Source organism: Ceratotherium simum, chromosome 11 (genome assembly GCF_057802395.1).
Source record: "Ceratotherium simum simum isolate JZ-2026a chromosome 11, ASM5780239v1, whole genome shotgun sequence".
Classification (NCBI taxonomy): Eukaryota; Metazoa; Chordata; class Mammalia; order Perissodactyla; family Rhinocerotidae; genus Ceratotherium; species Ceratotherium simum.
The window spans coordinates 53700337-53724682 of record NC_141910.1 but is presented as its reverse complement, the minus strand read 5'-3'; the positions used below and the strand labels follow the sequence as shown (position 1 = coordinate 53724682).

The 24346-nt window shown below is 50.3% G+C and overlaps 2 protein-coding genes, 2 non-coding genes and 1 pseudogene across 10 annotated transcripts; 4 read left to right on the top strand and 1 right to left on the bottom strand.

The window, feature by feature from the left end:
* The first annotated feature begins 212 nt into the window (after positions 1 to 212).
* AGBL5 (AGBL carboxypeptidase 5) lies at positions 213 to 20844 on the top strand. 7 transcript variants are annotated; one of them, XM_087437019.1, is made up of 15 exons: positions 213 to 568; positions 3547 to 3807; positions 4043 to 4214; positions 4534 to 4697; positions 5492 to 5669; positions 5956 to 6134; positions 6542 to 6998; positions 7553 to 7662; positions 7995 to 8130; positions 8801 to 9003; positions 9656 to 9870; positions 17528 to 17683; positions 18957 to 19069; positions 19903 to 20033; positions 20405 to 20844. In XM_087437019.1, exons 1-15 carry the CDS (start codon positions 534 to 536, stop codon positions 20601 to 20603), a joined length of 2709 nt encoding a protein of 902 aa, XP_087293145.1. In that variant the 5' UTR covers positions 213 to 533; the 3' UTR covers positions 20604 to 20844. The 7 variants fall into 7 exon arrangements, with proteins under 7 accessions (XP_087293145.1, XP_087293143.1, XP_087293147.1 ...); XM_087437017.1 differs by having other exon boundaries at positions 216 to 568; positions 7493 to 7662; XM_087437021.1 differs by adding an exon at positions 19368 to 19414 and having other exon boundaries at positions 219 to 568; positions 7493 to 7662; positions 19903 to 20543.
* On the top strand, positions 1365 to 1453 carry TRNAY-GUA (transfer RNA tyrosine (anticodon GUA)). Its single transcript is given in 2 exon segments — positions 1365 to 1401; positions 1418 to 1453. It is a non-coding gene; the product is annotated as a tRNA-Tyr (tRNA).
* On the top strand, positions 1799 to 1871 carry TRNAA-AGC (transfer RNA alanine (anticodon AGC)). The gene has a single exon. It is a non-coding gene; the product is annotated as a tRNA-Ala (tRNA).
* Positions 20796 to 21826, bottom strand: OST4 (oligosaccharyltransferase complex subunit 4, non-catalytic). Its single transcript, XM_004418246.3, has 2 exons — positions 21689 to 21826; positions 20796 to 21037 (listed from the first exon to the last, which is right to left on the bottom strand). Exon 1 carries the CDS (start codon positions 21823 to 21825, stop codon positions 21712 to 21714), a length of 114 nt encoding a protein of 37 aa, XP_004418303.1. The 5' UTR covers position 21826; the 3' UTR covers positions 20796 to 21037; positions 21689 to 21711.
* A 499-nt stretch (positions 21827 to 22325) lies between these two features.
* On the top strand, positions 22326 to 24058 carry LOC147916003 (uncharacterized; annotated as a pseudogene).
* The last annotated feature ends 288 nt before the right edge of the window (positions 24059 to 24346 follow it).

The window sequence follows — 24346 nt, the reverse complement described above, 5'->3', positions numbered from 1 at the left end:
TTTTTCTAGGGTAATAAAAAAAGTTCTGAAACTAGAGAGGTGATAATTTGCACAACATTGTAAATGCACTAAATGCCAGTGAATTGTTCATACTTTAAAATGGTTAATTGTATGTTATGTGAATTTCGCCTCAAAAAAAAAAAGCAACATAATTAAACATATTCTGCTTCCCCGCCCCCCTCCCCTCAAGACAGAGAGAGAGAGCGCGCGCTAAATGCCGTGCCAAGAAAACTATCCCAAACTGCCGCTCTTGGACACAGTGGTAGCATTAGCAGCAGCAGAGTGAAGTTAAACCAAGATGTTAACCTCCCGCTTTGTGGATGGGCGTAAAGTCGTGTTGTGCTTGACATCAGAGACCTCGGATTGAAAGCGCAGCCTGAGAGTACCCATAAAATGCCGGAACCGCGAGGGGCTCGAAACCATCACCTGACCTGGATTTGCCCAGGGCGATTGTGACTCCAGGTAGCACAAGCAGTTGGCCGCAGAGGTGGAAACGGAGGCCAGGTCTCCCTGCACGCCCACCTCGCCAGACTATGAAGCAAGGTTTCACAGACGAGATGGGTTTTAGGTTTGTTTCTTTGTTTTAAAACCCGGAGAGCTTCTGGTGGGCAAAGGATTGTGGGCCAGCATTCCAGGCCCCTGGAAAGAGAGGTAAAGATGTGAGCGGGATAGGGGCAGGGCCCGGTGGAAGGGCGTGGCCCTGCTCAGGCCCCGCCGGCCAGTCGTGAATCGCCGGGTTTCGGCGCCGCCGGATCCTGGGCCTCCTGCTCGCTTCGAGCAGCTCTGTGGTTTGTATTTTTTCTGCTCTAGTCAGGACGAACAGATTCTGACAAAACTGAATGAATATCCTTCACATCAGAAGAGCAGTAGGATTTCATTGGCGCCCCCGGAGAAACCGAAGGGAAATGTGGAGTCGAAATAGCAAAAGTAAGCCATCGGCTTTGCAAGCCCGGCTTGCGCCTTGCAATTGTAGAGCACGTGTGCGTACCCGCCCCGCCGGGGAAATGCTGCCCAGAAGGTCCGGGTTGTGGGCCGGATCTCTAAGCGTCCGCAATCCTATAGAAGCCGCCAAGGAGTGGGGGGATGGGGCGGGTTGTATTGTTTTTTAAAAGTAGGGAAACGGAAGGGAAGTGTATTGCCCCTGTTCCCTTCGTCCAGGGTTAGGAAGTGGGTCCTGCGGCAGAGTCCTTTGCTCGCACTTCTGTCGCCCGCTTCCTCTGTTTTGTGCGGCCTAGAAGAGCTCGGCCGGGGCGAGCGTCTTTAAAAAGTGGGGAGCGAGGCTCACCAAAAGCCTCTCAGGTCTTGGCGGAGTGCGGCCTCTGTCAGCATTAGAGGGGAATCGGTAGGAACCAGAGCCAGCGAGGCCTTCGATAGCTCAGTTGGTAGAGCGGAGGACTGTAGTGGATAAGCCGTGGCAATCCTTAGGTCGCTGGTTCGATTCCGGCTCGAAGGACTTCGTGCAATATTTTTAGCCCTCTCTTAATTACCCCATGGGGAGAAAGGTTTACTCAGAGAATATGCTTGAGCACTACCGATGTTCGGTTAAACACATCTGCAATAAGTAGTCAGGTACAATACAGCTCTCTTGTGGGTTAGATACCAAGATGCTATGTGTTTTTAAATAGGGTTTTATTACTATTGCTTAAGTGTAGTTATTATATGCCTGCTTTTAAAAATCCTGCCCCTGGTCCCACTGTACTCAAGTGCTGAATAAATGTCCTGAATTGCGGTTGGTCCGCTGGTCAGCGGACTGCCCAGAACAACCTGTAAGGCAAAGGGAAGGAAATCAGGAGCAGCTGGGGGATTAGCTCAAATGGTAGAGCGCTCGCTTAGCATGCGAGAGGTAGCGGGATCGATGCCCGCATCCTCCACTCGGTTTTTTTTGCCCCACGCATTACACGATCCCTAAACAGCCGAGAATCTGCTGAACTGGGTGAGTGTTCTGTAATACACAGAGGAGCATGGCAAGCAATGATTAGCTTCACACGTTATCCTTTTATTTTGCAGGTGAATTTTTCCAGTTTACTTCTTGGTCACTTTGTCTTTTTCTCCTCCCGGCCGGCAGGCCGTTAACCGTCTTCTGAGACAACACGGGTGGAACCCCCTAGCCCGGCCCGCCAGCCAAGCCCCTAAACCGCACTGGCTCAGCTAGCCGCTAACGTGCGAGGGAACCCCTCCGTGCTGACCAATGGCAGCGAGCTTTACTGGGCGGGTAGCCAGCTGTACCCGCGGCCAATAGGCGAGAGACTTGTTGTTTCCTGGCAGAGCGGGGTCCCGGCACCGCGGCGTTCGGCGCTCGGGTTTTGTTTGGGTCCTGGGTGGAGGGCCGGGTGCCGGGGCCCGAGGTGGCGCCTCGCTAGCGGGAGAGGGAGCGGGATCACCGGCCCGGAGAGAGGTGAGGGGCTTTGCGTGGAGTGCGGGCCTCGCCGGCCCCGCCCCCTTCTCAGCCCCTTTCAGCCCGGAGCCCCTCTGGAATCCCACCCCGCCCCAGGGCCAGGCCCGGCTGGCCCACCCTGCCCCTCAGCCCGGGCTTTCCCGCCCTGCCCCCACTCCTGTGGCCTCACCTCTGACCCCTGCTCCCTGCCTTCCTGACCTCCCTCGAGTGTGAGTCTGTCTCGACCCACGCCATGCCTCCAAACCCCACCCTGCCCAGGGCAAGCTCGTCAGTGTGAGGGTCCTTCAGAGTGGAAAGTCGAGAAGCCACCCTCCGGCCCCCAAGTGGGTCTCTACCAGCCACTTTTTTTAGGGGTGATTAGAACACCCATTACTCACCCACAGCTACCAGGGTAGCTTTTTCAGGGGCTCCAGTGCTTACAGGGCGGGAGCGGGGTGGGGACAGACCCGTGCCCTAACTGGAATTGAGCTGCAGTCTCTAGGTGAGCAGGTGGCTTCTGCCCAGTTGCCTTTGGCTGGGCAAAGGCCACACTTTTCTAGTTGTCTTCCGTAATAGGCATAAGGTATGACAAAAAAGAAAGAACCAGCCTTTCCAGGGCTCAGGGGAGCAAAAGAAGACTGCCTGGTCAGTACTTGTGAGGACAGAGGAGTGGAGAGAGGAAGCTGCCCATTTAAACTTAGAAACATGGTTCTCTCCGCTCTGCTCTGCTGGAGAGTGGGCAGCCAATCGAGGAACTAAAATTCCTGAATGGCCCATTTTTCAAGATGGCCGATGGCCGTGTGTGGTGGTGGGTGTATCTGGGCTAGGTTTGGCCAATCTGACCTCAGTATATTCTCTAATCTTTGGGCTGCAAAGAAGCTTAGAGTCCAATATTTCAACATAGTTAAGCCACTGAGTATTTCATTTTGGAATAGGCAAGCTGTAGTAAAATGGGGTCCTTTTAGGTCACTTATAACCCTTACTGTGGGGACAGAATACTGCTTTCTCTTGACCTTTGCTGGAAGGCCACTTCTACCTTCTAAGGGGGAGAGAGCCTCTTGCTTCTTAGGGCATTCCCTAAGAGTAGCTCTCATTTATCCAGAGATACCCAAAAAAACTGATTCTCATTTTTCTTCCCTCTCCTCCCTACCCCACCTCCCACTTTTCCCCAGCTCTCAGGGCCAGAGTGGGGCAGGAGGATGCTTTCCCAGCCCCACCATGGAGCTGCGCTGTGGGGGATTGCTGTTCAGTTCTCGCTTTGATTCAGGGAACCTAGCCCACGTGGAGAAGGTGGAATCTGTGTCTAATGATGGGGAAGGAGTGGCAGGTGGGGCATCAGCCCCGACCAGCAGCATTGCCTCTTCCCCTGACTACGAGTTCAACGTGTGGACCCGACCAGACTGTGCTGAAACGGAATTTGAGAATGGGAACAGGTAAGAGGAAAGTAGTGGAGGGTGGAAGAAGGAAAAGAGAGGGGATGTCCCGTCCCCAAGTCCATTCTTCAGTTAGCCCTTTGACTTACAGTTCATACCAGCACACTGCCCTTCCTCTCCCTACCCACCCTCCCTCTCTCCTTCCTTCTCTCCTTACTAAATAGCCTTTTCACAGTTTTGCCTTGCTCCAACCCTCCCATATGTAATGACCTGTCTCTCCTACTCTGGCCCTCAGGTCATGGTTCTACTTCAGTGTCCGGGGAGGAACTCCAGGGAAACTCATCAAGATCAACATTATGAACATGAACAAGCAAAGCAAGCTGTATTCCCAGGGCATGGCCCCCTTTGTGCGCACACTGCCCACCCGGCCACGCTGGGAACGCATTCGAGACCGGCCCACCTTTGAGGTAAGTTCTCCTTGAGGAGAAAAGAAAGACTTGGGTGCTAAGCATAGAGGAGGGACAGGAAAGAGGAGTTACCCTCGATACAGAGGACTAGGCAGGCAGCATTGGTGCCACCAGCTTTCCCTCCAGCACTAGCTGGAGTCCATGATAAGCCCCTGCCTCAGGAAACCTAGGAGAAGCTGGCTGTCATAGGGAAAGTCTTAGAGGGAGGGAAGTTGGTCATCTCAAAGTGATGACGGTATGAGGTCAGTTCCTGGTGAGCCCAGTAGGCTTTTAGCTCTGACACTGATGGCATGTCACCCTCCCTCTTCTTCCTCCTCAGATGACAGAGACGCAGTTTGTGTTGTCGTTTGTTCACCGTTTCGTGGAGGGCCGTGGGGCCACCACCTTCTTCGCCTTCTGCTACCCCTTCTCCTACCATGACTGCCAGGATTTGCTAAACCAGCTAGACCAACGCTTTCTGGAGAACCACCCTACCCATAGCAGGTGCCAACACCGTTCTTACTCCTGCCACACAATCTTGGACCAGACAGTACCTCTGCTGCTTCTGGAACTTGCCCTAAGAGCCCTGAACCAAAACTTCATCAGTTCTTTTCTCTGTGCAGAATGTGGGACTTTGGGTACCTTTGACAAATATGTTTCTTTTTTAAAGATTTTATTTATTTAATTTTTCCCCCCAAAGCCCCAGTAGATAGTTGTATGTCATAGCTGCACATCCTTCTAGTTGCTGTATGTGGGACTTGGCCTCAGGATGGACGGAGAAGTGGTGCCTCGATGCGCACCCGGGATCCGAACCCGGGCCACCAGCATTGCAGCGCGCGCACTTAACCACCAAGCCACAGGGCCGGCCCTGACAAATATGTTTCTATGTGACCTTGATCTCAGCATACCACCACCTACACTCCACTCATCCACCTGCCCAGGTCAGACCTCAATATCCCAGCTCCCATCAATTATCCAGAATTTAGCCAGCACTGCCTTTGTTCAGCACACCTTTTTTTCTGTCCCAACAGAGGGCAACTCTCTCTGTCTATGCAAAGTAATCTATACTAGGGAGCCATAAACTGGGTAAAAAACAGTAAGGTCATCTTGTCCTGTACTCTGCATTCTGGCAATGCAGACCCACCCAAATCCTCAGCCTCATTTAAGACTGTGAGGGACTGTAAGACTGTAAGACCCCAAAGGTTAGGGTGAAGGACCAGATCCTCCAAATCCTGGGCAAGGCCCACCTCTTGCTAGGTCTTCAGAGACTTCTCCCTTAATAATTTTTATCCCTACAGCCCCCGGGATACCATCTATTACCACCGGGAGATCCTTTGCTATTCTCTGGATGGACTTCGTGTGGATCTGCTAACAATCAGTTCCTGCCATGGGCTTCGAGAAGATCGAGAGCCCCGTCTCGAGCAGCTGTTTCCTGATACCGGCACCCCCCGACCATTCTGTTTCACAGGCAAGAGGGTGAGTGGGAATAGCATAAAGGTAGTACCTTGGCCTTTCCTTAGCTCCAGGCACTGTTAGTAGCTTAAGGCCATGCTATCTCTAGGCATCTTGGACACAGCCTCAGCCTGCATTCTGAGGCAAGTGTGACAGCTCCTACTCCACTCGCAAATTCAGCCATCTGGAAATCCAGTGGCTAGTCCCACCTCATTGGCCCCCCGCACCACCACCACCCCGCCCCGCCCATCTACTGTTAGAGTGGAACTATGGAGTAACTGACCTAATGACTGCTCTCCTCTCCACCCAGATATTCTTTCTAAGCAGTAGGGTTCACCCTGGGGAGACACCATCTAGCTTTGTCTTCAATGGCTTTCTGGACTTCATCCTTCGACCTGATGACCCCCGGGCCCAAACCCTACGTCGTCTCTTTGTCTTTAAGCTGATTCCTATGTTGAACCCTGATGGTGTGGTCCGGGGCCACTACCGGTAAGAAGCTCCCCAGCCTGTCTGGATTGTCTCCATCCTCCTCATGCCGTGGATCTCACTGAAATACTATCAGCCTCTCACCTGACTTCTCCTGTGTTCCCAGTCCTCTTGCACCCTAACAAGGGCAAGCCCGTCTAATTGTCCAGTGACCCAAGAAGGAATGTGATCCCCTCTAGTGGCACTCCCTAGAAGGAGCAGAGCTAGAATAACTGCAGGTCCATCTGGGTAGAGGGAGCTATCCTTAGGTTTCTACGGTAGGGGTGACAGCAAGTCAAGGAGAGGGCCTGTTGTCAATTCTTTCTTTCCTAATGCAACTTCAGCCTCTCATTTTATAAGTCACTCTCTTTTTCATCGACTCTGGTGTCTCCAGCCCTCTAGACCCTGCTTCCGTCCTTGTTTCCCTACAGCACAGACTCTCGTGGAGTGAACCTGAACCGGCAGTACCTGAAGCCTGATGCGGTTCTGCACCCGGCCATCTACGGGGCTAAAGCTGTGCTTCTTTACCACCACGTGCACTCCCGGCTGAACTTCCAGAGTCCCTCTGAGCACCAGCACAGTCCTCATCTCCCTCCTGATGCTCCCCTCTCTGATCTTGAGAAAGCTAACAATCTCCAAAATGAAGGTCACCTTGGGCATGCATCTGACAGGGATAACCCTAAGGTGTGGACACAGACTGAGCCAGCAGAACAGAAGCCCAACAGGGTGTGGATTATGCCACAACAGTCCCCTGAGGTTGAGCAGCCAGCCCCTGACACCATCCCACCCAGAGAGAGTGGTGTTGCCTACTATGTGGATCTGCATGGACATGCTTCCAAAAGGGGCTGCTTCATGTATGGAAACAGCTTTAGTGATGAGAGCACCCAGGTAGGAATTGCAGAATGTCATATGAGTGTGGGAAGTCTTACAAAAAGGTTAGGCCATGAACAGAGAGAAGGTGGCCTTCAGGCAGGAAGGCCTGTGGCTGCAAGAGCTAGAATACTTCTGAATGAGCCTCAAAGGGCCAACAAGGGATGGCACTGGGGCCCCTTATGTCTCAGTCGTCATCATGACCTTTGAAAGAGAGTCAAGCCGTCAGCATCATAGTCTTTTCTAGAGTTTGGGAAACCAGGGGAGAAGGAAAATTTTGCATTATTGGAGAGAAGAAGCTAAGAGCTTAAAAAGAGGGAGACTTGTACCTTTCCTACACCTAGAAATAATGTCAAACATTCAGTGAGAGTTAAGCTCTGACTACTGCTGATGGTTGTGAAGGTATCTGCCATGTATCGTCACATGGCCCCATGCTTGCCATCTCTTCTTTGCCCTGGTCCTTTCTTTCTCTCTGTCTCTCCTTCTGAGTTGCCTATTTCCTCCCCAAACAGGTGGAAAATATGCTGTATCCAAAGCTCATCTCCTTGAACTCAGCCCACTTTGACTTCCAGGGCTGCAATTTCTCAGAGAAGAACATGTATGCCCGAGACCGCAGAGATGGCCAGTCTAAGGAGGGAAGCGGCCGGGTTGCAATCTACAAAGCCTCAGGGATAATCCACAGGTTGGGTGGAAACTAGGCTATAGTTGATGAAATAGTTTCCCTAAAGAAAACTACCCAGTCTAGGGTGTTTGAGGGGCAGGGGACCACCTAGATCTTCTCAAAAGACAGACTCACAATTAGTGTTACTGTCTTTAGTCCAGGACTCTATCTTTGGGACTTCTTGGATATATGGTAAAATGCCGAGGTCAGTTGCTAGTTGCTGGGGATTAGCACTTTCTATTTGTGTCTACTTTTTTCCAAGTGATTACCTTCTTAGACCACCTAGGCTGTCTCCCATGGTTCTGTCCTGATTCTGTCCAGGCAGGACACTAATAAAGATTTCTGTGTCTTAGCTACACACTTGAATGCAACTACAACACTGGACGCTCGGTAAACAGCATCCCTGCCGCCTGCCATGACAACGGGCGTGCCAGCCCCCCTCCCCCGCCGGCTTTCCCCTCCAGATACACTGTGGAACTGTTTGAGCAGGTATGAATACATGGGGTTAGTGGGGAAAAGGGGAACCTCAAAGTCTGGAAAGGCCTTCACTCCTGTCGCCTGACTCTTAAGGTCCTCTGAACAGAGGTTCCCCACTGCTGCCAGCTCACCACTGTGGTTATTTTCCTCAGCCAACAGGCACAGGCTGCTGACTAAAATGGTGTTGAGAGGATGAACAGGCACTATTTCTAACCCCTCGCCACAGAGAATCTGCTAGCACATCTGAGTCAGAGTCAGGTTCTTTGCCTCTGAGCTTGTCTCCTCCTCCTGTTGGGTTTGTTCACTCCTGGGCTAAAAGCACCCCCTCTACAGTGGTCTTGATGATCCCCGGTGTCCTAGGGCACATGAGGAGTAGAACGAGCTGTGGGTTGTAGAAGAGATCCAGATGCCTTCTCCTGCTGGGAGAACTCCATCCTGGCGCCAGTCAAGAAAGCACACCCACCTCTGCATAATGGGTGAAGGCCTCAAAATGGGCAGGGGTTTAGGGAACAGCTCTAAATCCACTTGTGATAAATAGCCTGGGCACAAAAGTTGGGGTACCCATTGAGAAAATTTGAAGCCTGGCCTCTCCTTTCCTTCCACTGTGCTGTGCACCCCACCCCAACACAGTAGCCTGGGTGGGAAGACCCAAGACACTCAGCCAACCCGGGCTCCCCCACAGGTGGGACGCGCTATGGCCATTGCAGCTCTGGACATGGCAGAATGCAATCCATGGCCCCGAATTGTGCTGTCAGAGCACAGCAGCCTCACGAACCTCCGGGCCTGGATGCTAAAACATGTGCGCAGCAGCCGAGGCCTGAGCAGCACTGCGAATGTGGGTGTCAACAAGAAGAGAGGCTCTCAAACTCCACCCAAAAGTAACAAGTAAGACCAGCAGAGTGGAGGGGAGAAAGGGTATGAAGGTGAAACAGGGCTCTGGAGTGAGGAGTTCCGAGGGATTTGTGTTCCTTCTCTACTTCCAAAAGGACCACATGGTGAATATTTTCAGGGTAAATTAAAATTAGTAAGAATAGTTCATTTTCTGGGAATGGGATCCTCTTCCCTTTTACCTGGAGCTACATACTTCCTAGCTATCTGAAAATCAGGCTAGGAGACTCCCGGCTCCAGAGCCCTCCATAAAATCAAATATAATTGGGGTGGGCATGTAGGTGGGGGCAGGTCTCAGCTTCCAGTGGTTGTGAGTGACCGATTGAGGGGCCCAGGGGCTGGCACCAAGGCAATATGGGGGGAATTCCCTGGGAGTTAAAGCTGCCCGGGGACAGCCCTTATGGCTCTTAGTGTATTTTCTGCAGGAGCATGTATGTGTGAACAAGGGCTCCTTGGCATTCCAAGGTCAGCTGGTATGCCCCAGGTTAGACACCTCATCCATGTGCGCAGATTCCTCCCTTCTTCCTTGGAATGAGTCCCTATGCCTTTTGACCTCAGAGGTGAAGCTCTACTGAGCATCAAATCATGGGGAAGGACTTGGGACACAACCTCCCTGGCCCAGAGTTAACTGGCATCTGCTTCTTTGCAGTGGATTGCCTGTCTCCTGCTCTGAAAATACCTTGAGCCGCGCCCGAAGTTTTAGCACTGGCACAAGTGCTGGTGGTAGCAGCAGCAGCCAACAAAATTCTCCACAGATGAAGAACTCCCCCAGCTTTCCTTTTCATGGCAGTCGGCCTGCAGGGCTGCCAGGCCTGGGCTCTAGCACCCAAAAGGTCAGCCACCGGGTGCTGGGCCCTGTCAGAGGTAAGCTAGTCTGGGAGCCCCTGCAACAGGTGTTCAGTTGTTTGGGGCATTGCTGGGGGAAGTGAGAGCTTGAAGATATACACTTGGCCTGGGACAAAGGGGTGACTCAATAAAGTTAGTTTATAGCAGAATCTTCAGCCTCTCCTGCGACCTTGGTGTTCCCTGCGGCATGAGCTCCAGAGCAGTACTGTGTGTGACACAGGCGGGAGTTCTGGGTCTCTGGGCTTCGGCACATTCTGGGAGGCAGGGGGGTTTCCAAGGACGCAACACTAGCCAAAGCAGGGCCACACTGAGACCTGGAGCCTCCACATCAAGGACAGGGTTGGTCTGTCTTGTCGGGCCAGTATAAGGAAATTCCTCACAATCCAAATGGGAGCACTGTAGGATGGAGAATCCTCTCCAAGGTCTCTAGGGGCTAAAATTGTTCCGGCTTCAGAGCCTATTCAGAAAGTGATGGCAGAAGGATTCTAACTTTTCCAAAGGAAAATGGAACAACTATAGACAGCTTTCTGTTCTAGGCTTCCAAAGCAACAGTCTGGCCTCTGCATCAGTGGCCACAGTTGCTCAACTGTGCATCAGTACCCCTAGGTTTGGCCTGATGAGACCCTGCCTGATAAGACAAGAGATTGTGAGTCAAAACGTATACTAGAAACAGATGGGTCTTCAGGGAAAAAGAAGCAGAAGGGACTACGGAGCCATTCCTTGGGAGTGACCCAGATTGTCATGGGGAGAAATTGTTACGTTGCCACTTCTGGAAATACACTAAACCACAAATCAATATTGTATGTGGCTTCTGGGCTACCGAAATTGTGCCAGAGTATGGAGGGTTGTAAACTGGAACTAAGCACTTTGCTGGTCTTCAAGCTGCACTCATCCTTGTTCGTACTTCCTGCTACTCAGCTTGCAACAAAGCTTTTGGTGCAGACCAGAAACATGCACTGGGTCAGTGGCTATGGAAATCTGACTGTACTGGTTAGAGTAGCCACAGAGGAGAGAACAATGGTCCTTACCAGCTTTGACCAGTAAGATGTTCTATCCCTGATATGCAACGTAGTTATCTCTGCTTATATTCTAAGCTCCATTCTTTGAGATTCTGTGTTCATCAGGAAAGGACACTTTTGCACACTGTGTTTGAAGGAGAGTATTAAAGTAACAATGCCTTATATTTAAATAGTATAAAACAGTGAACAAAACGGTATCACATATATATTTCATTTAATCCTCACAAGGACCCTGTGCACAGGATGGATGGTATTTCCATTTTTCTGATGAAGAAACTGAGGCTGTTTAAGGGTGAATTGTCCAAGACTGCAAAGCTATTATATTAAGTGGCAGAGTTATTCAAACTTACGTCTTTTCATCCTTCAGTATACTTGAGTTTCCCAACTTATATCTGGTAAACTTTTCCTTCCTCTAATTTCTTTTCCTCTTAACTCATAGTTTCTGGGAAGGAATATCAGCATCACAAATTCTCCTTCCCTGACTATGAAAGGGAAATAGTAAAGAGCCTTTTCTAGGTCCTCACTGGAAGATTCTAGGAAGTTTTTAGTCAATATTTTATTAACATCTTCCCTACCCCCACTCACAAGCAGAGTGCTGTATTAAGCTCCTTGAGTGAGGGACATGTATTCTGTTTCTTTGTTACTATCCCAAATAACTAATAGAAAATAGGCATAGTCAGTACAAAGTAATTCCTGGTCGATTGACTTGAAACTTAATAGGGGACACAGGACAGTAAACACAACATAAAAGCACACATATTATAAACAAACAGGGGACTTGCGGAGCCACTGTCATAGATAAACACCAGAGTAATTAACCAAAGAATATTCCATTGAGAAATGGTTTTGAAGAATGAGTGTGTGTGGTTTGACAGAAACATTCCCGAGGTGGGAATGATAGGACCAGAGCTGCTGCATAGAGAGGACAAAAAGCAAGTGTACTAGCTGGCTCAAAGGGCCAAGCCCTTCACCACGGAGATCAGGTGGAAGGAGGTGGGAGGAAGAAGTTGAAATGTCCTGAAAACAAAGATTATGAGTTAATGAGACATATGGCCCCGACTGTGCTTCTGAGCATGATGGGAACAAAAGACTTATTTAAGAGAGCTGTCTGGGAACTGTATATATAAGGCAGGGAAGGGAAGGTGAGATTCTTGCAGTAGTTTTTACATGAGATGACTAGTGCCTGTACCAGGGTCTGAAAAGGAGAGATGAATAAACATATTAGAAATGGAAATGGCAGGATTCAGTGATGGTGGAAGAGAAATGAACTAAGAGAGTTTCAAGGCTACAAGCTAAAGGAAAACATCATAGTGACATTGACATTGTTGAAAGAAAAAGTGATGAGTTTATCTATTTTAGAGATGCTTGGATGTCATGGGCTATCTATATGCAGTTCTCCTGTAGGCAGAAAAAGGGCCACCCTGTAGAAAAGGTGACATCAGGGTTGGATCTAGGAGTCATCCACATACAGGTTCAGGTACAGCCAAGTGAGAAGCTATGTTCCCCCAGTTGAATGAGCTTAGAAGCAGAAAAAGAGAGCTGTTTTGAGTACAGAGACACCCCAGGGACTTGGATAAATATTTTTAAGAACTAAGAAACTATGTCTCTAAAATCAAGGGGTTAAGAAGAGGGTCACTAATAATATCAAACAGGAATACTGTAAGGAGTTGAAATGTCAGATCCCGGGAATCTTGACCCCTATGTTCTCCTGGGCATTTGCTGGTGCTACAATTTTTGCTGCTTCATCAGGGACTTCATCAGGGACTTTAAGTCCCTGATATGACTCCAAGATGGGAGACTGGCCCTGCTTGGGACAGGGATCTATCATGCAGACTGTGGTAATTGGATTTCGCATCTTCAAACAACTCTTGGAAAAACTTTTTTTGTTTTTTCGTTTTTTTGTTTAGAGTCATCTGTCCTGTGCTGTAACTTTGTGACATTTCCTGGTTCCACACATCTAACTCTTTGGCCCCTGCCACATCTAGGCATACTTCATCTTCCGAGATAGGAAGAACACGACCCCCGTATCTCTGAGACCTAACTATAAAGCAGCTATACTTTACAAACCTAAAACTGGGATTGTGATTTGACAGAGGATTTTTTTTTTCACTTGTAAACTTATAAGAAAACTTCCACTAATGTATTAAAATTATGTCACATTTAACTATACATTTAATTAATGACTATCCCTTGTTGGCTAGAACAAAACATGAGCTTAGGCTATCCAGAAAACTTCAGAACAGATCTAGACAGCCCAGCTGGAAGCTTAAGGCAGAGGTTCAGGGAACTAGTCTGATAGGTTCTGTCCTCTGACACTGGGTGATGACATTTTAAAAGGCCAAAAAAGTAGCCAACTTGGGGTGAACAGGAATGTTCCTGGGGCAAGAGGCTGGAGGAGCCTCTAAGTCTTGACTCCCAGCACCCCCTGAGCATAGTGCCAGGATCTTCTTTACCTCTGCAAAACAGGCCCTGAGCACCGCCTTCCCAGGCTTGTGGTCAGGTTCCTGTCAACTGGGTTCAGAAGCGCAGACAGCACTATCAGCAGCTGCGGAGGAGGAAGGAGAGATCACTGGGGAATAGCTAATACAATGACGGAGTGAGGGAGTCAGAAGTGTGCGACACAACTGCAAAAGCAGATGCAAACAGAGCTCAAAGGAGGGCCTACTGGGGAAAGGGCGGATAAGTAAACCAGCTTCTCCTTCTGTGGGTTCTCTCCTGATGAAAGCAGGGCAAGGACTAGGCTGAGGCCAGTGAGGCGCCCAGGACACACAATTTAAGAAGGCACTCCCTCTCAGGGTCAGGTGAGGGCCTCCTTAAATTGCGTACCCTAGGGGCATCACTCGCTTCCTGCTGGTCCTGGCGCTAGATTCAAGCAGGTTTCACTCAATACCAGAAACATACCTCCTGGCCCTCCAGCCTATCCAGTGAGATGCTGGTATAAAGGACAAGGGACTTAAGTGTAAAGGTGGGAGCCTTCAGCTATTGTCCTACCACCGCCACTGGCATCCCTCCCAGCTCTGGCACTTAAACCTGAGGTTACCAGAACTCTTTCCTGGCCTCTGCAGTGCCTTGGCTCAGCTGACAGGCAGCTTTTGGTAGAGCAGCTCAAGTCCAGTGGTGAGTGGAGGTTCCTCTGAGTAGTGAGTCTCAGGACATACGAAGAGTAAATCCAGCACCATCACCATGTTTAATTTTTCCACTGCAAACCAGTTGCATGTTAAATAGCAGATTAACACTTATTTGATGGCAAGAAATGTCTCCTAACACATTTATTCCCTTAGCACCTAGCACGGTGCCTGGCACTTACTAAATCATCAGCAAATAGGTACTGAATTCATAAAAGGCAAGAAGTTCAGAGCTGAATGAATGCTTTTCTCACCTTTCCACCCCTCAGAGGGCAGAAATCAGGTCTGTGATCATCCTAGGGATTCAGTAAGATCTGGGTGTTATATGTAGGGACAGTTCCAAAAATGTTTTGGGAGGGTGTTGCAAGATCTAGGCACAAGTCACATAACTGCTCCTCTAAATTGTGAGGCCTTAGTATATTCACTCTAACTCATACAGTGGTGAGGTCCGCCTGGCTCTACACTCAGACCTTTGCCCCAGGCCACTCCCAAAATGGTACCTATGGCTGATTACAATCAAACATCATCTTGTAACCTCTGGAAGCAGAGCTGATCACATATCACTCTTGCACTCAGCCTTAAGCCACTGTTTCTGTAGCTCAGAACCAAGATATAATAATCCATTTAATTCTTGTCTCACTGGGGACTGAGTAGGCCTGGATTCTACCAGCGGCCAAAAGTCAATGTGAAAAACTGAGCTGTATGCTCATATCACCAAATTTACAGGCAAGCCTGGCCAGATCTTAAGACGGTCTTTAAGTGACTGAAATGCCATCTTTAAATGCCTTATACTTTCTAGGTCAGGCCTCTCTCCTAAACCAGACCTTGTCTCCTATCCTGAAACTCTCTTTAGGGGCAGGATTCCTGGGTTGTATCCTTAGTATCTGTCCCATGCTTCCTACATTTCACATTGACCGTTTTTGCATCATTTGCCTGTTTTGCTTCATACCTTCTTTTTTTCAAAACTTTTAATTAGTTTATTTTTTTGGTGAGGAAGATTGGCTCTGAGTTAACATCTGTGCCCATCCTCCTCTATTTTGTATGTGGGATGCCACCACAGCATGGCTTGATGAGTGGTGCATAGGTCTGTGCCCAAGATTCGAACCTGTGAACCTCAGACCACCAAAGCAGAGTGTGTGAACTTAGCCACTACGCCAGAGCTGGCCCGCTTCATACCTTCTTGAGTGTCACTCAGTTTCTCACTAGAACCTACAAATGTCCCAAAGGCTTTCATTTGCTTTCTTACTTGTTCTCCCTTATCATTTCCTGGAGTGGGGTGAAGATTCATCCTTTAACATGGTTTCAGTGTGCCTCTGTGTACAGATGTTTCTCATATCATCTGGCAACCTATTTCTCCCTTTATCAAATTATTTCTGCATACTGTGCACTGTCACTTGGACAGCATCCTGACATCCCTGTTTTAACCAAAGAATTACCCAAGTCTGGGCTCTACAGTATCTCTAAGTCATTGGTGGTGGGTAATGTTTCAGGTTATTTGATTGTGGCCATGAGTCTCTGACTTCTGTTGTCTTCTGGCATTGCTATGCCAACTCTTACTAGCCCCCTAAGGTCTGGTTGTTTTTGAATTTTTGCTATGGTCTTAGACTCTATTGGTACCCAGCATCTCAGCAAACTCCTCAAAGCTAGAGTAGCTTCCATCCTTAGATCTCTCCCTTTCTTCTAACCATATTCATGTAAGTATCAATTTTTTAAAGTTTGGTTTGGGACCTTCCAGAAGTAGCCCTGTTACTGCTGGCTACTGCTCAGTGTAGCTAGACAAGACGAAGTTATTGTCACCTACTTCCTCAGTTAGAGGCTTTTCACATGTAACACATGTTGCTTTGTTAGGAGTCAACTGGCATCCTGGAACCTCCATTGAATTCAGCTCCATGAAGGTTAATAGCTCATTTGGTTTGAGAGCATTTGGCACCTGCTATCCCTCTGTGATAAGGACCCGCCAAACCGGAAAGCCTCCCTACCCCATCTAGTCCCTTTTACCCCACTGGGACCCACCTTTCAGAACATGCAGCATCGAGGCTCTAGCCACAAGGAATGGGCCAGAGAGAGCTGCCCCCACAGGTTATAACCATATGCCCTTAGATAGACATTAGTGAACCAGCTCATGGTCTGTAGTGGGTGTCTGCTATTCAGGTAAACAAAACGTTTATTAAGGTCTCAGGTTTTCTATGCAGTATTTTATAGGCACTGGGGTCTATTGTATTGGAGAAGACAAGGTCCCTACCCTCAAGAGACTTAAGTCCCACTTAGAATATTAGCTAACATTTATGAAGTACTTACTGTGTGCCAGGCACTGTTACAGGTACTTTGCATGTACTAACTTATTTAATTAAGGAGTCAGAAACCATAAACAATTACTAGCCAAGTGAACAAAGGACAATGAAGGAAGGGAGAACAATTAATTCTACCTATAATGGTCAAAGAGGCTTCAAAGAGGTGATGTTTGAGATGGGACATGTAAGATGACCAAGGTTTCACTAGAAGAAAGAGACACTGCAGAGGAACCACACAGCTAGAAGCCACAGGGGCTATAGCAGAGGGTGTGAAGTTGGGAGGGTCAAGTTGGCATCCTAATAAGGATGTGTAGACTGGAACGACAGTGGGCGGGGCTTTGAAGGCCACATTAAAAGGATTAGACTTTATCCTTTAAAAGACCTTCAGTACCTCCCCCTTGCCTGAGCCAAAATGATTTTTGATCAGGTCTCTGTTTTAGAATAATAATTTCTGGCATCTGTGTGAAGGATGGCTTGTAAAAGGAAAAAGATTCCACTAGGGAGATCAATGGGGAATATTTTTCAAAAGCCTGAATGAGAGATCAAGACCTGTATCTGGACACCGGCAATGGCAAGGGAGAATAAAGGAGGAATTCAAGTGAAGGCAGAGGTAGAATAGTCCAGATTTGGTTAAACATAAATCTAAATGTGAGGGAGGAGTCGAAAGATGAAACAGGGTTTCTAGCAGATCCTTCACCAAGACAGGGAGAACAAAAGGAAGGTGGGAGGAAATGAGTTTTTTTGGGTCATGAGAGACTGCCAGGTAGAAATGTCCAGCAGACAATGAGAACTGCAGTTCAGGAAGAAAGGGCAGGAGGCAGATTTGGGAGTTTAGAGTATGGAGAGCAGGAGAGGGCCAAGGACAGAGTGGTGGGGACTCTGACATTTAAGGGGCAGGAGGAGTAGTGGAAGAGGAGTAGTTAGAGGTAAGAGGAGAACTTAGGAAAGCTGTTTTAGAAACCAAGCTCAATAACTTCTTTGCCAGAAGAATGAACTGGTGGGTGAGTGGGTTGGTTAGGTACAGAGAGGTGAAGTAGGATGAGGGCTGGCTGAGAATCAGATAACTGGAATAAATATTAGAGGTCTTTCTACCCATCTTAGATTTACTTCAGAAGAGGGATGCTGGTGTGATGACAAGCTTGAAAACAGGAATCTCCTGACCAAGGAGAGCCCGCAGGGCAGTGGAGTGACTGTGCCTCACTCATTTGCCCTTTTATCTGCTTGTGTCCCTTCCACTCAGAGCCCCGAAGCCAGGACAGGAGACGGCGGCAACAGCCACTGACCCATCGCCCTACTTCAAGCAGCCTGGCCCCATCCCCAACTCCTGCTAGTTCTAGCCCAGCCTCCTCACGCAACATGGGCTCCTGCCTACTGCCCAACTCACTCAGCATATCAGGTCTGTACCTGCGGCCACTGAAATCTGGGTTGGCCAACCTCCTTCCTTCCCTACCACCCAGGGCGCAGCCCAGGCTCCCAACTAGGCTTGAAGAAATCCCTTCAGCTCTGCTGCCACCTGACCTGGACTTCCTTCTTGACTTGATGTATTACAGACCACTCCAGACCAGGGGCATCATCAGTTATCCTCCTGGATTGTCCTAAAGCCCAACACCCATGCCCTTGTACAGAAAGCTGGAATTTAATGAATGCCTTTGTTTAATAAAATGTTACCATTTATTGAGCATTTACTATGTGGCAGGCACTGCTCTAAGCACATTATCTCATTTAATCCTTTTTTTTTTTTTGCTGAGGAAGATCGGCCCTGGGCTAACATCCATGCCCATCTTCCTCTGCTTTATGTGGGATGCCGCCACGGCATGGCTTGACAAGCGGCGCATCGGTGCGCGCCCAGGATCTGAACGAAGCGGAGCGCGGGCATTTAACCGCTGTGCCACCAGCCGGCCCCTAATCCTCATTTTTATAGTTGATAAACCTGAGGACTTTTCCTGTCTGCTACTTATTTAGGCTCCCTGACTGTAGGAGCTGGGAAACATTAGACAAAATTGAAGAATGAAAAGCATAGGCCTTTACCTGTCATCAGTACAAATGTTGTGTGACCATATCATCCACATAAAACCTAGGCCGTCTGCTCCCCTTTTAAGTTATAGACCTAGCTGTGTAAAGGACTGGATGAGATTGATTTCTAAGACTCCAGTCCAACATCTTCTACCTCCCTCAGAGCCCACTACTCCCAACCTGTTAACTCTCTTCAGTGGGTAGCCCTCAATCCACCAGTCTTGGTACTGCTGACTTAATCCTTAAATGCTTACACATTTGATTGGGATAGCTCTGAGCTCCATCAATTCAGAGTACTTCAGCTTGAGTGGGTTCTGATTCAAGGTCCAAGTTGCTGCTCCACCCCTGGGACCAGAGCAGAGCATGCTGCGTTTCTCAACCAGGGGCGATTTTGCCCATCAGGGGACATTTGGCAATGCCTGGAGACATTTTTGGTTGTTACAATGGGGAGGGGACGGGAAAAAACGCCATCTAGTGGGTAGAGGCCAAGGTGCTGCTAAACATCCTATAGTGCACAAGACAGCCCTCCCACAACAAAGAATTATCCAGCCCAAAATGTCAATATTGCCAATACCAAGAAACCCTGATTTTAAAAAGGAAGCTACCTCCTCTTCTCCATGGCCCCTACCCTGATACCAGTGTCCTTTGTTCCCTAGGGAGCAGTTGCTCACTCTTATCCTCAGGGGACAAGCCTGAGGCTGTCATGGTGATTGGGAAAGGTCTGCTAGGGACTGGACCTCGCAGTCCCTGTTTCAGGACCCGACTGCAGGTAACATTTTTGGGTCTTGCCTAGTCCCCGGCATAACAACTCTGGCAGAGCCCAACAAGGCACTGTTCATCTGGGTAGTGGGAGGAAAAATGCCCAGCACTGCTTTACAATCTCTCCCCCCAACTATATGAGAGCTGCTCTGGTGCCTGAGTCCCTGTCTGCCCAGTGTCCCCGATCCCCTTCAGCCAGGTCTCTTGCTTGCTTCCAACCCGTGTCCCTGCCAGATATACCCCAACCTCAGCCTGCTAGCTTTGGCTTTTCCTGCCCTGCCCTTAGCTTCTCCTCTCTTTCTGCCCAGACCTGCCTGAGGAGAGTTCCTGCCAGGAGGGGTCCCGGATTCCCCAGGTAACACATCTGGTTGCTGCTCCTAGGAACAGCTATGCCACCAACCCTGATTCAGTCCAGATCCCTATGCTAGGTTGGCTGAAGTTGGGTACAGGCAGAAGATGACTGGATGGGTGAAGCTTAAGCTGCTCTGACAGGGGCTGAGGCACAGAAGGCTCTGAGGGAAATCTCCCAATCCTCCAGCATCTTTCCACACAGTGCTTCTCTCCTCAGCCAGATCTTGGCCATGGTATAACCATGGAGATTAAATGCTGGATCCTTTTGCCTCCTTTAATTAAGTAAGACTTGGAGTGTACAGTCATAGACTGAAACCAAGAGTTCTCTAGCTATTATTCTGCCTTACTCTCTCAGCTGGGGACAGTGCTCAGGGAATTCAAGGTCCCAGTACCTGTGTTGACACCTATAATACCCTCTTATGTATGGAAACTGTGGAAGCAAAAAGGTTCATGGAAGAATCCAGCCTCTTAGCCCACCCCCTATTCACACAGGCTAGGCCCAGGTTGGGCCAGGGCTCACCGCCGACTTGCAGAGGGATGAGAGGCTCTTCAGGCCCCACATCCCCTATCCCCTGGACCAGGGAGAGCAGTAAGCTGGAGCCGGGACCCTGCTCTGCACCAGGGTGAGCACCGAGGTCCAGTCCCTCACCCTACCTCTCACTTCTATCCCCTCATTCCCATTTCTGCCATTCAGGATCATTTTCTTCCTTCCCTACTTCCTTTGACCCAAAAAGACTAAATGTACTTTCATTAAGAATCTAGTCCCTGATTTTTTTCCCCCATCATGGCCTCAGTCTTCACTCCAATAGGCAAGAAAACAACTTCTAGTTAGGGCCTAAGGTCTGGGAGCTGGCTGGTTCCACCATCAGACTTGTGCAGTACTCAAGCTTCCTATCCTTACCCATCTCACCTCTCATCTCCCAGCCCCTGGCTGACAGACCAGAAGAGGGGCAGAGTTTGCACAACCCCAACTCCTCTCTCTTCTCTGTTGCAGGCTGCCTCAGGCTGGGCCCCCACGGCCCCGCTCTGCCCCTGCCTTTTTTCCTATTTCCTGTAGTCTCTCTAACTCCCAGTCCTGGATTTGTTACAGCGGGGGGCCCCTGGGCCATCCTGAGGTTTGTTTTGTCCCTAAATCTCCCCCCTCACTGTTTCTCCCCGGGTCTGATGCCTTGACCTTCATGCCCAGGATATAACCCCAAGATGGGGAACACAGTGAGAAATGTGCTAGTCCCCTCCTTCAGCTGCTGATTCCATGTGACAACCATAACTCCTTGGAATGCCAACCACACTGTTCTGAGGCATCGCAGAGCATCACCTTGAGAAAGGACAAAGCAGGGACCTGCCACCCCTTCCCTCCCTCCACAGCACAAGATTTTGGGACCACAAAAAGAAAAATCTATATTTTTATACTGGGGGGAGGGAGTAGAAAAGAAAGCAGCCCCTGTGCTGGGCCCTACTCAGTGGCAGCTTCTTGTTCCATAGGGTTAAGGAAGACTTTGAGGAAATAAAAGTTGTTTGGAAAAATCCAGGTGTAGTTGCTTTGTATGTTGTGATGGGTAGAAGGGATGAAGTGAAGTGTGAAGGCCCCTCACACCCTCCATCTTGCCTCAGACTATGTCCTGGAACCCTAGAAAAGAGGGGGAAAGACCTGAGGTAAGGAAAATGCTGCAGCTTTCCTCAGGGGAAATCCTTCAGGAATCAACTCCCATCCAGCCTGCTCCCCCTTTACATTTTTGACCCACCCTTAAGGTTGGTTTCCAAGCCCTTCAACCCCCACCCCTTTTTTCTCTATGACTTGGGTCTACAGTAGCCAACCCCTAAATCAGTGCCCCTTGCCCCGGAACGTGGAAATAGAATTCTGTATCTTTACAACCCCTCACAAGAAAAATTCTGCCTAAATAAAAGCCTAAACAACCTCGGAAAAGTGAAGACTATTTAAGTGGATAGCCCAAATCCTGATACTTGGATGACATCCTCAGTACTTTATTCCTACCGGTGTCAGTGCCTCCTTGTACCCACATCCCGGACTTGGGCATCTGGGCACCACATGAAGATGGACCTAAGAGGATTTAGGAAACCCACCCCCATTCTAGCAGGCAGCAGTCTAAGGGGGAGGAGGCAAGGCACTCCCTACTTTGTGCGGATAAAGGGGCCCAGTTCTGGACTGTATCATGCTTGGCCCGACACTTTCTGATTTGAAGTTTTGACCCTGCAGGCCCTGGCGCGGCCTCGCCACTGCACTGTCCGGGGACTGGGCGCTACAGCCCCGGACCGTTACCTGGGGCGGAGAAAGCGCCACTTTCATTCCTGCTTCTTGGGATTGTTGACGGCCACGTAGTGATAGAGAACGACAAGCAGGAAGAGCGACACGCCCAGCATGTTGGCGAAGATGGCGAGCTGTACGTCTGTGATCATCCTGCAGAGAAGAGGAGGGACTGAGCCTCGGGCCGGCGCCCTGCTCGCCCAGACCGAGACTGGTCCTCGCCCCGCTGGTCCAGCCACTGCCGGGTGGGCCGTGGACCGCGCCTGCGTGCCTCTCACCTGATCAGCTGGGCTCAGCTCCGCCACGGTCTGCGCACCAGCTCGAGGTAGGAGACCTGGGCCGGAAGTTTGTAGGGCCAGCTCAGGCCCAAACCAGGCACTTCCGGCCGTGCGGCTCGGCCGGAACGGGCTCTCTAGCCGCGCCGTCTCGCCTGCTCCCCGCCGCGCGCTCGTAAGGGGCGGGGTCTCGGGCGGGGCTGCGGTGGCAAGGCCCGCCGTGGGGGGCGGGCTAGGCGCAGCTGGCCGCAGCTGGCGCGGCCGCGTACGCGGTTAGCAGCGTTGTGGCCGCCTCCCGGGAGCCGCAGAGTGGGCTAGGGCGAGGGTGCGGGACCGGGCGGGAGGCTCGGCGTGACCCCTAGACTCCGACCCCTCTTCCTGCCCCGGCCCTCTGCGCTGCTGCCCACCCTTCGCTTCCCGACCCGGCCCAGCCAGGTGCTTCCTCTGGGCCCTGCCCTCAGGGTCGCCTCCCTGGCCGGAGCGGCGGGGAGGGGGTGAGAGGCAGTGCAGAATGGGGACAGGGCTAGGGCGGCCGGGCGCTCCTCTCCTCGGCGCCAGCCTTTCTGCCCGACACCCGCCAAGTAGAACGATCCCGCCTGTGATCTGACTGGTGCCTGCCTTACCCGGGCTCCCTCCCTCCACCCCACCCCCGGAGGTGGGCGTCGGAAATTGGGCGGACCCTCCCGGAATCAAAACCCAAACCGTGGGACCTGGGCCAAGTGGGAAATCACCCCCCGGATGTGAGGGAGGGGAGGGACTGGGACAAGCAAGAGGGGTCGTGGTTTCGGATCTGGGTGTGGTACCGAGGAGAAAGAAGAAAGATGACTGTGGGTAGATGTCCGAGGGTCTCTGGTGAGGGGAGAGGCACTCTGGGGCTCTACAACCCTCTGCCCAGCCATAACCTACTCCCCGCTCACTCCTTGCTTTCCCTCAGCTTCACCATAAAAGGGAACGGCACTGAGCCAGGCTGGGGCCAGGGGCTGGGCTGTTCCTCTGGAGCTGTCAGGGGTAATGGAAGCCAGTTGCTTTGCGGTAGAGGGGGGCCAGGGCTCAGGGGACGCCTCTGCTTCTCTGAGCCAAAAAAAACTACAGGAGCTGCTATGGGGCTGGAACAGCTGGGTCGGGGGACCAACTTGCCGCCTGTGTGCACCGTGAGCTAGGGGTGCACTAGCCCAGAATGGGCTTCCCTGCCCCGGAACCGTCAGCAGTTTGTCTTCCATGCCCCAGCCCAGTGCCTGAAGCTCAGTCTCAGCCTTCAGCAGTCTGTAGTCCCCTGGCCTCCCCCACCTCACCCCCCAGCCCCCACCCAGTATTTCCCCAAAATTTGGAATCCCAAGCCCATGTCCCCTCTAGATGGTGAATCCCCAGACTCCCTCATGTCTTCCTCATGTGTCCCTCAGCCAGCAGTCTGTTCCCAGCTCTGCTCTGGGAAAATGAGGGTCTAGGTCTTAAAGGATTACACACATTGTGCTTCGTGTCTCACAGAAATTTGAAGCAGATCCAAGTCCAACCAGACACTTAGATTTGCTGTTGAAACAGAACTACACCTCTAATACTAGACCCTGGAAAGTAGATTTCTAGGCTGCAAATGACATGAGGGAAGGCCTTGGAAGTGCTTCAGATTTCCTAGGTTGTCCCGAAACCAACTGACCCAGGTATGAAGTACCCTAGACTGTTATAGCTGAAGGGGGCCTTCAAGATCATTTTATAAAGAAAGAAACTGAGGCCCAGCAGTAATTGATTTGACCAACGTTCTACAACTGGTTAGAGACAGTGTCACTTTGTCCTCTTTTCTCTGTTCCGTACTCCCCGACAGACTGTGGACTCAACAGGTTGTCCTAAGGTCAGGGACAAGAGGAACAGGATTTGTTTTGGAACCATCCTGAAACGTCCTTCACCTCCCAGAACTTCCTGTGCCTAGGTCCCAGAACTTCCTGTGCCTAGGTCAGCCAGTCTTTATCAGCCTTGAATGGGTCATTTGGCCTAGTGCCTGGAGGAACTGAGATTAAAAATGGTCTCCAGGACTAAACTAGACTCAGTTAAGAATTAACAAAGCTTGAACAAAGCTTGGGTGGAGAAGTATGTGGGAAGTGAGACAGGCAAGCCTCATCCTGGGGGGAATTGGGGGAGAGAGAGGATGAGGGGGGGACAGGGACACGTGTGGAGCCTAATCTCTGTGATTAGTGTGACATTGTCAAGGAGAAGACATGAGGTCAGGATTAGGTTCAGGAGTGAAAAAGCAACCTGACCTGGGAAAAGGGGACTGGGCCCTGAGTCCAAGGAGGTTGGTTCCTAAAGTACTGTCCCTGTGGGAGGGGTTGGAAGGAAAAGGAAAATGTGTGCATTTGAGCAGGAGTGGACCTTTGCTCAAGAGTCTCTGCAAGCTTGAATTACCATC

What these genes read in the sequence shown, in the direction of transcription:
- OST4 (XM_004418246.3), bottom strand. Translation starts at nt 21,825, where the DNA reads ATGATCACAGACGTACAGCTCGCCATCTTCGCCAACATGCTGGGCGTG.
- AGBL5 (XM_087437017.1), top strand. Translation starts at nt 534, where the DNA reads ATGAAGCAAGGTTTCACAGACGAGATGGGTTTTAG. An exon ending in TTAGTGATGAGAGCACCCAG is followed by an intron (nt 6,999 to 7,492) that starts GTAGGAATTGCA and finishes CTCCCCAAACAG; the next exon opens with GTGGAAAATATGCTGTATCC. An exon ending in GGACCCTGCTCTGCACCAGG is followed by an intron (nt 20,034 to 20,404) that starts GTGAGCACCGAG and finishes TCTCTGTTGCAG; the next exon opens with GCTGCCTCAGGCTGGGCCCC.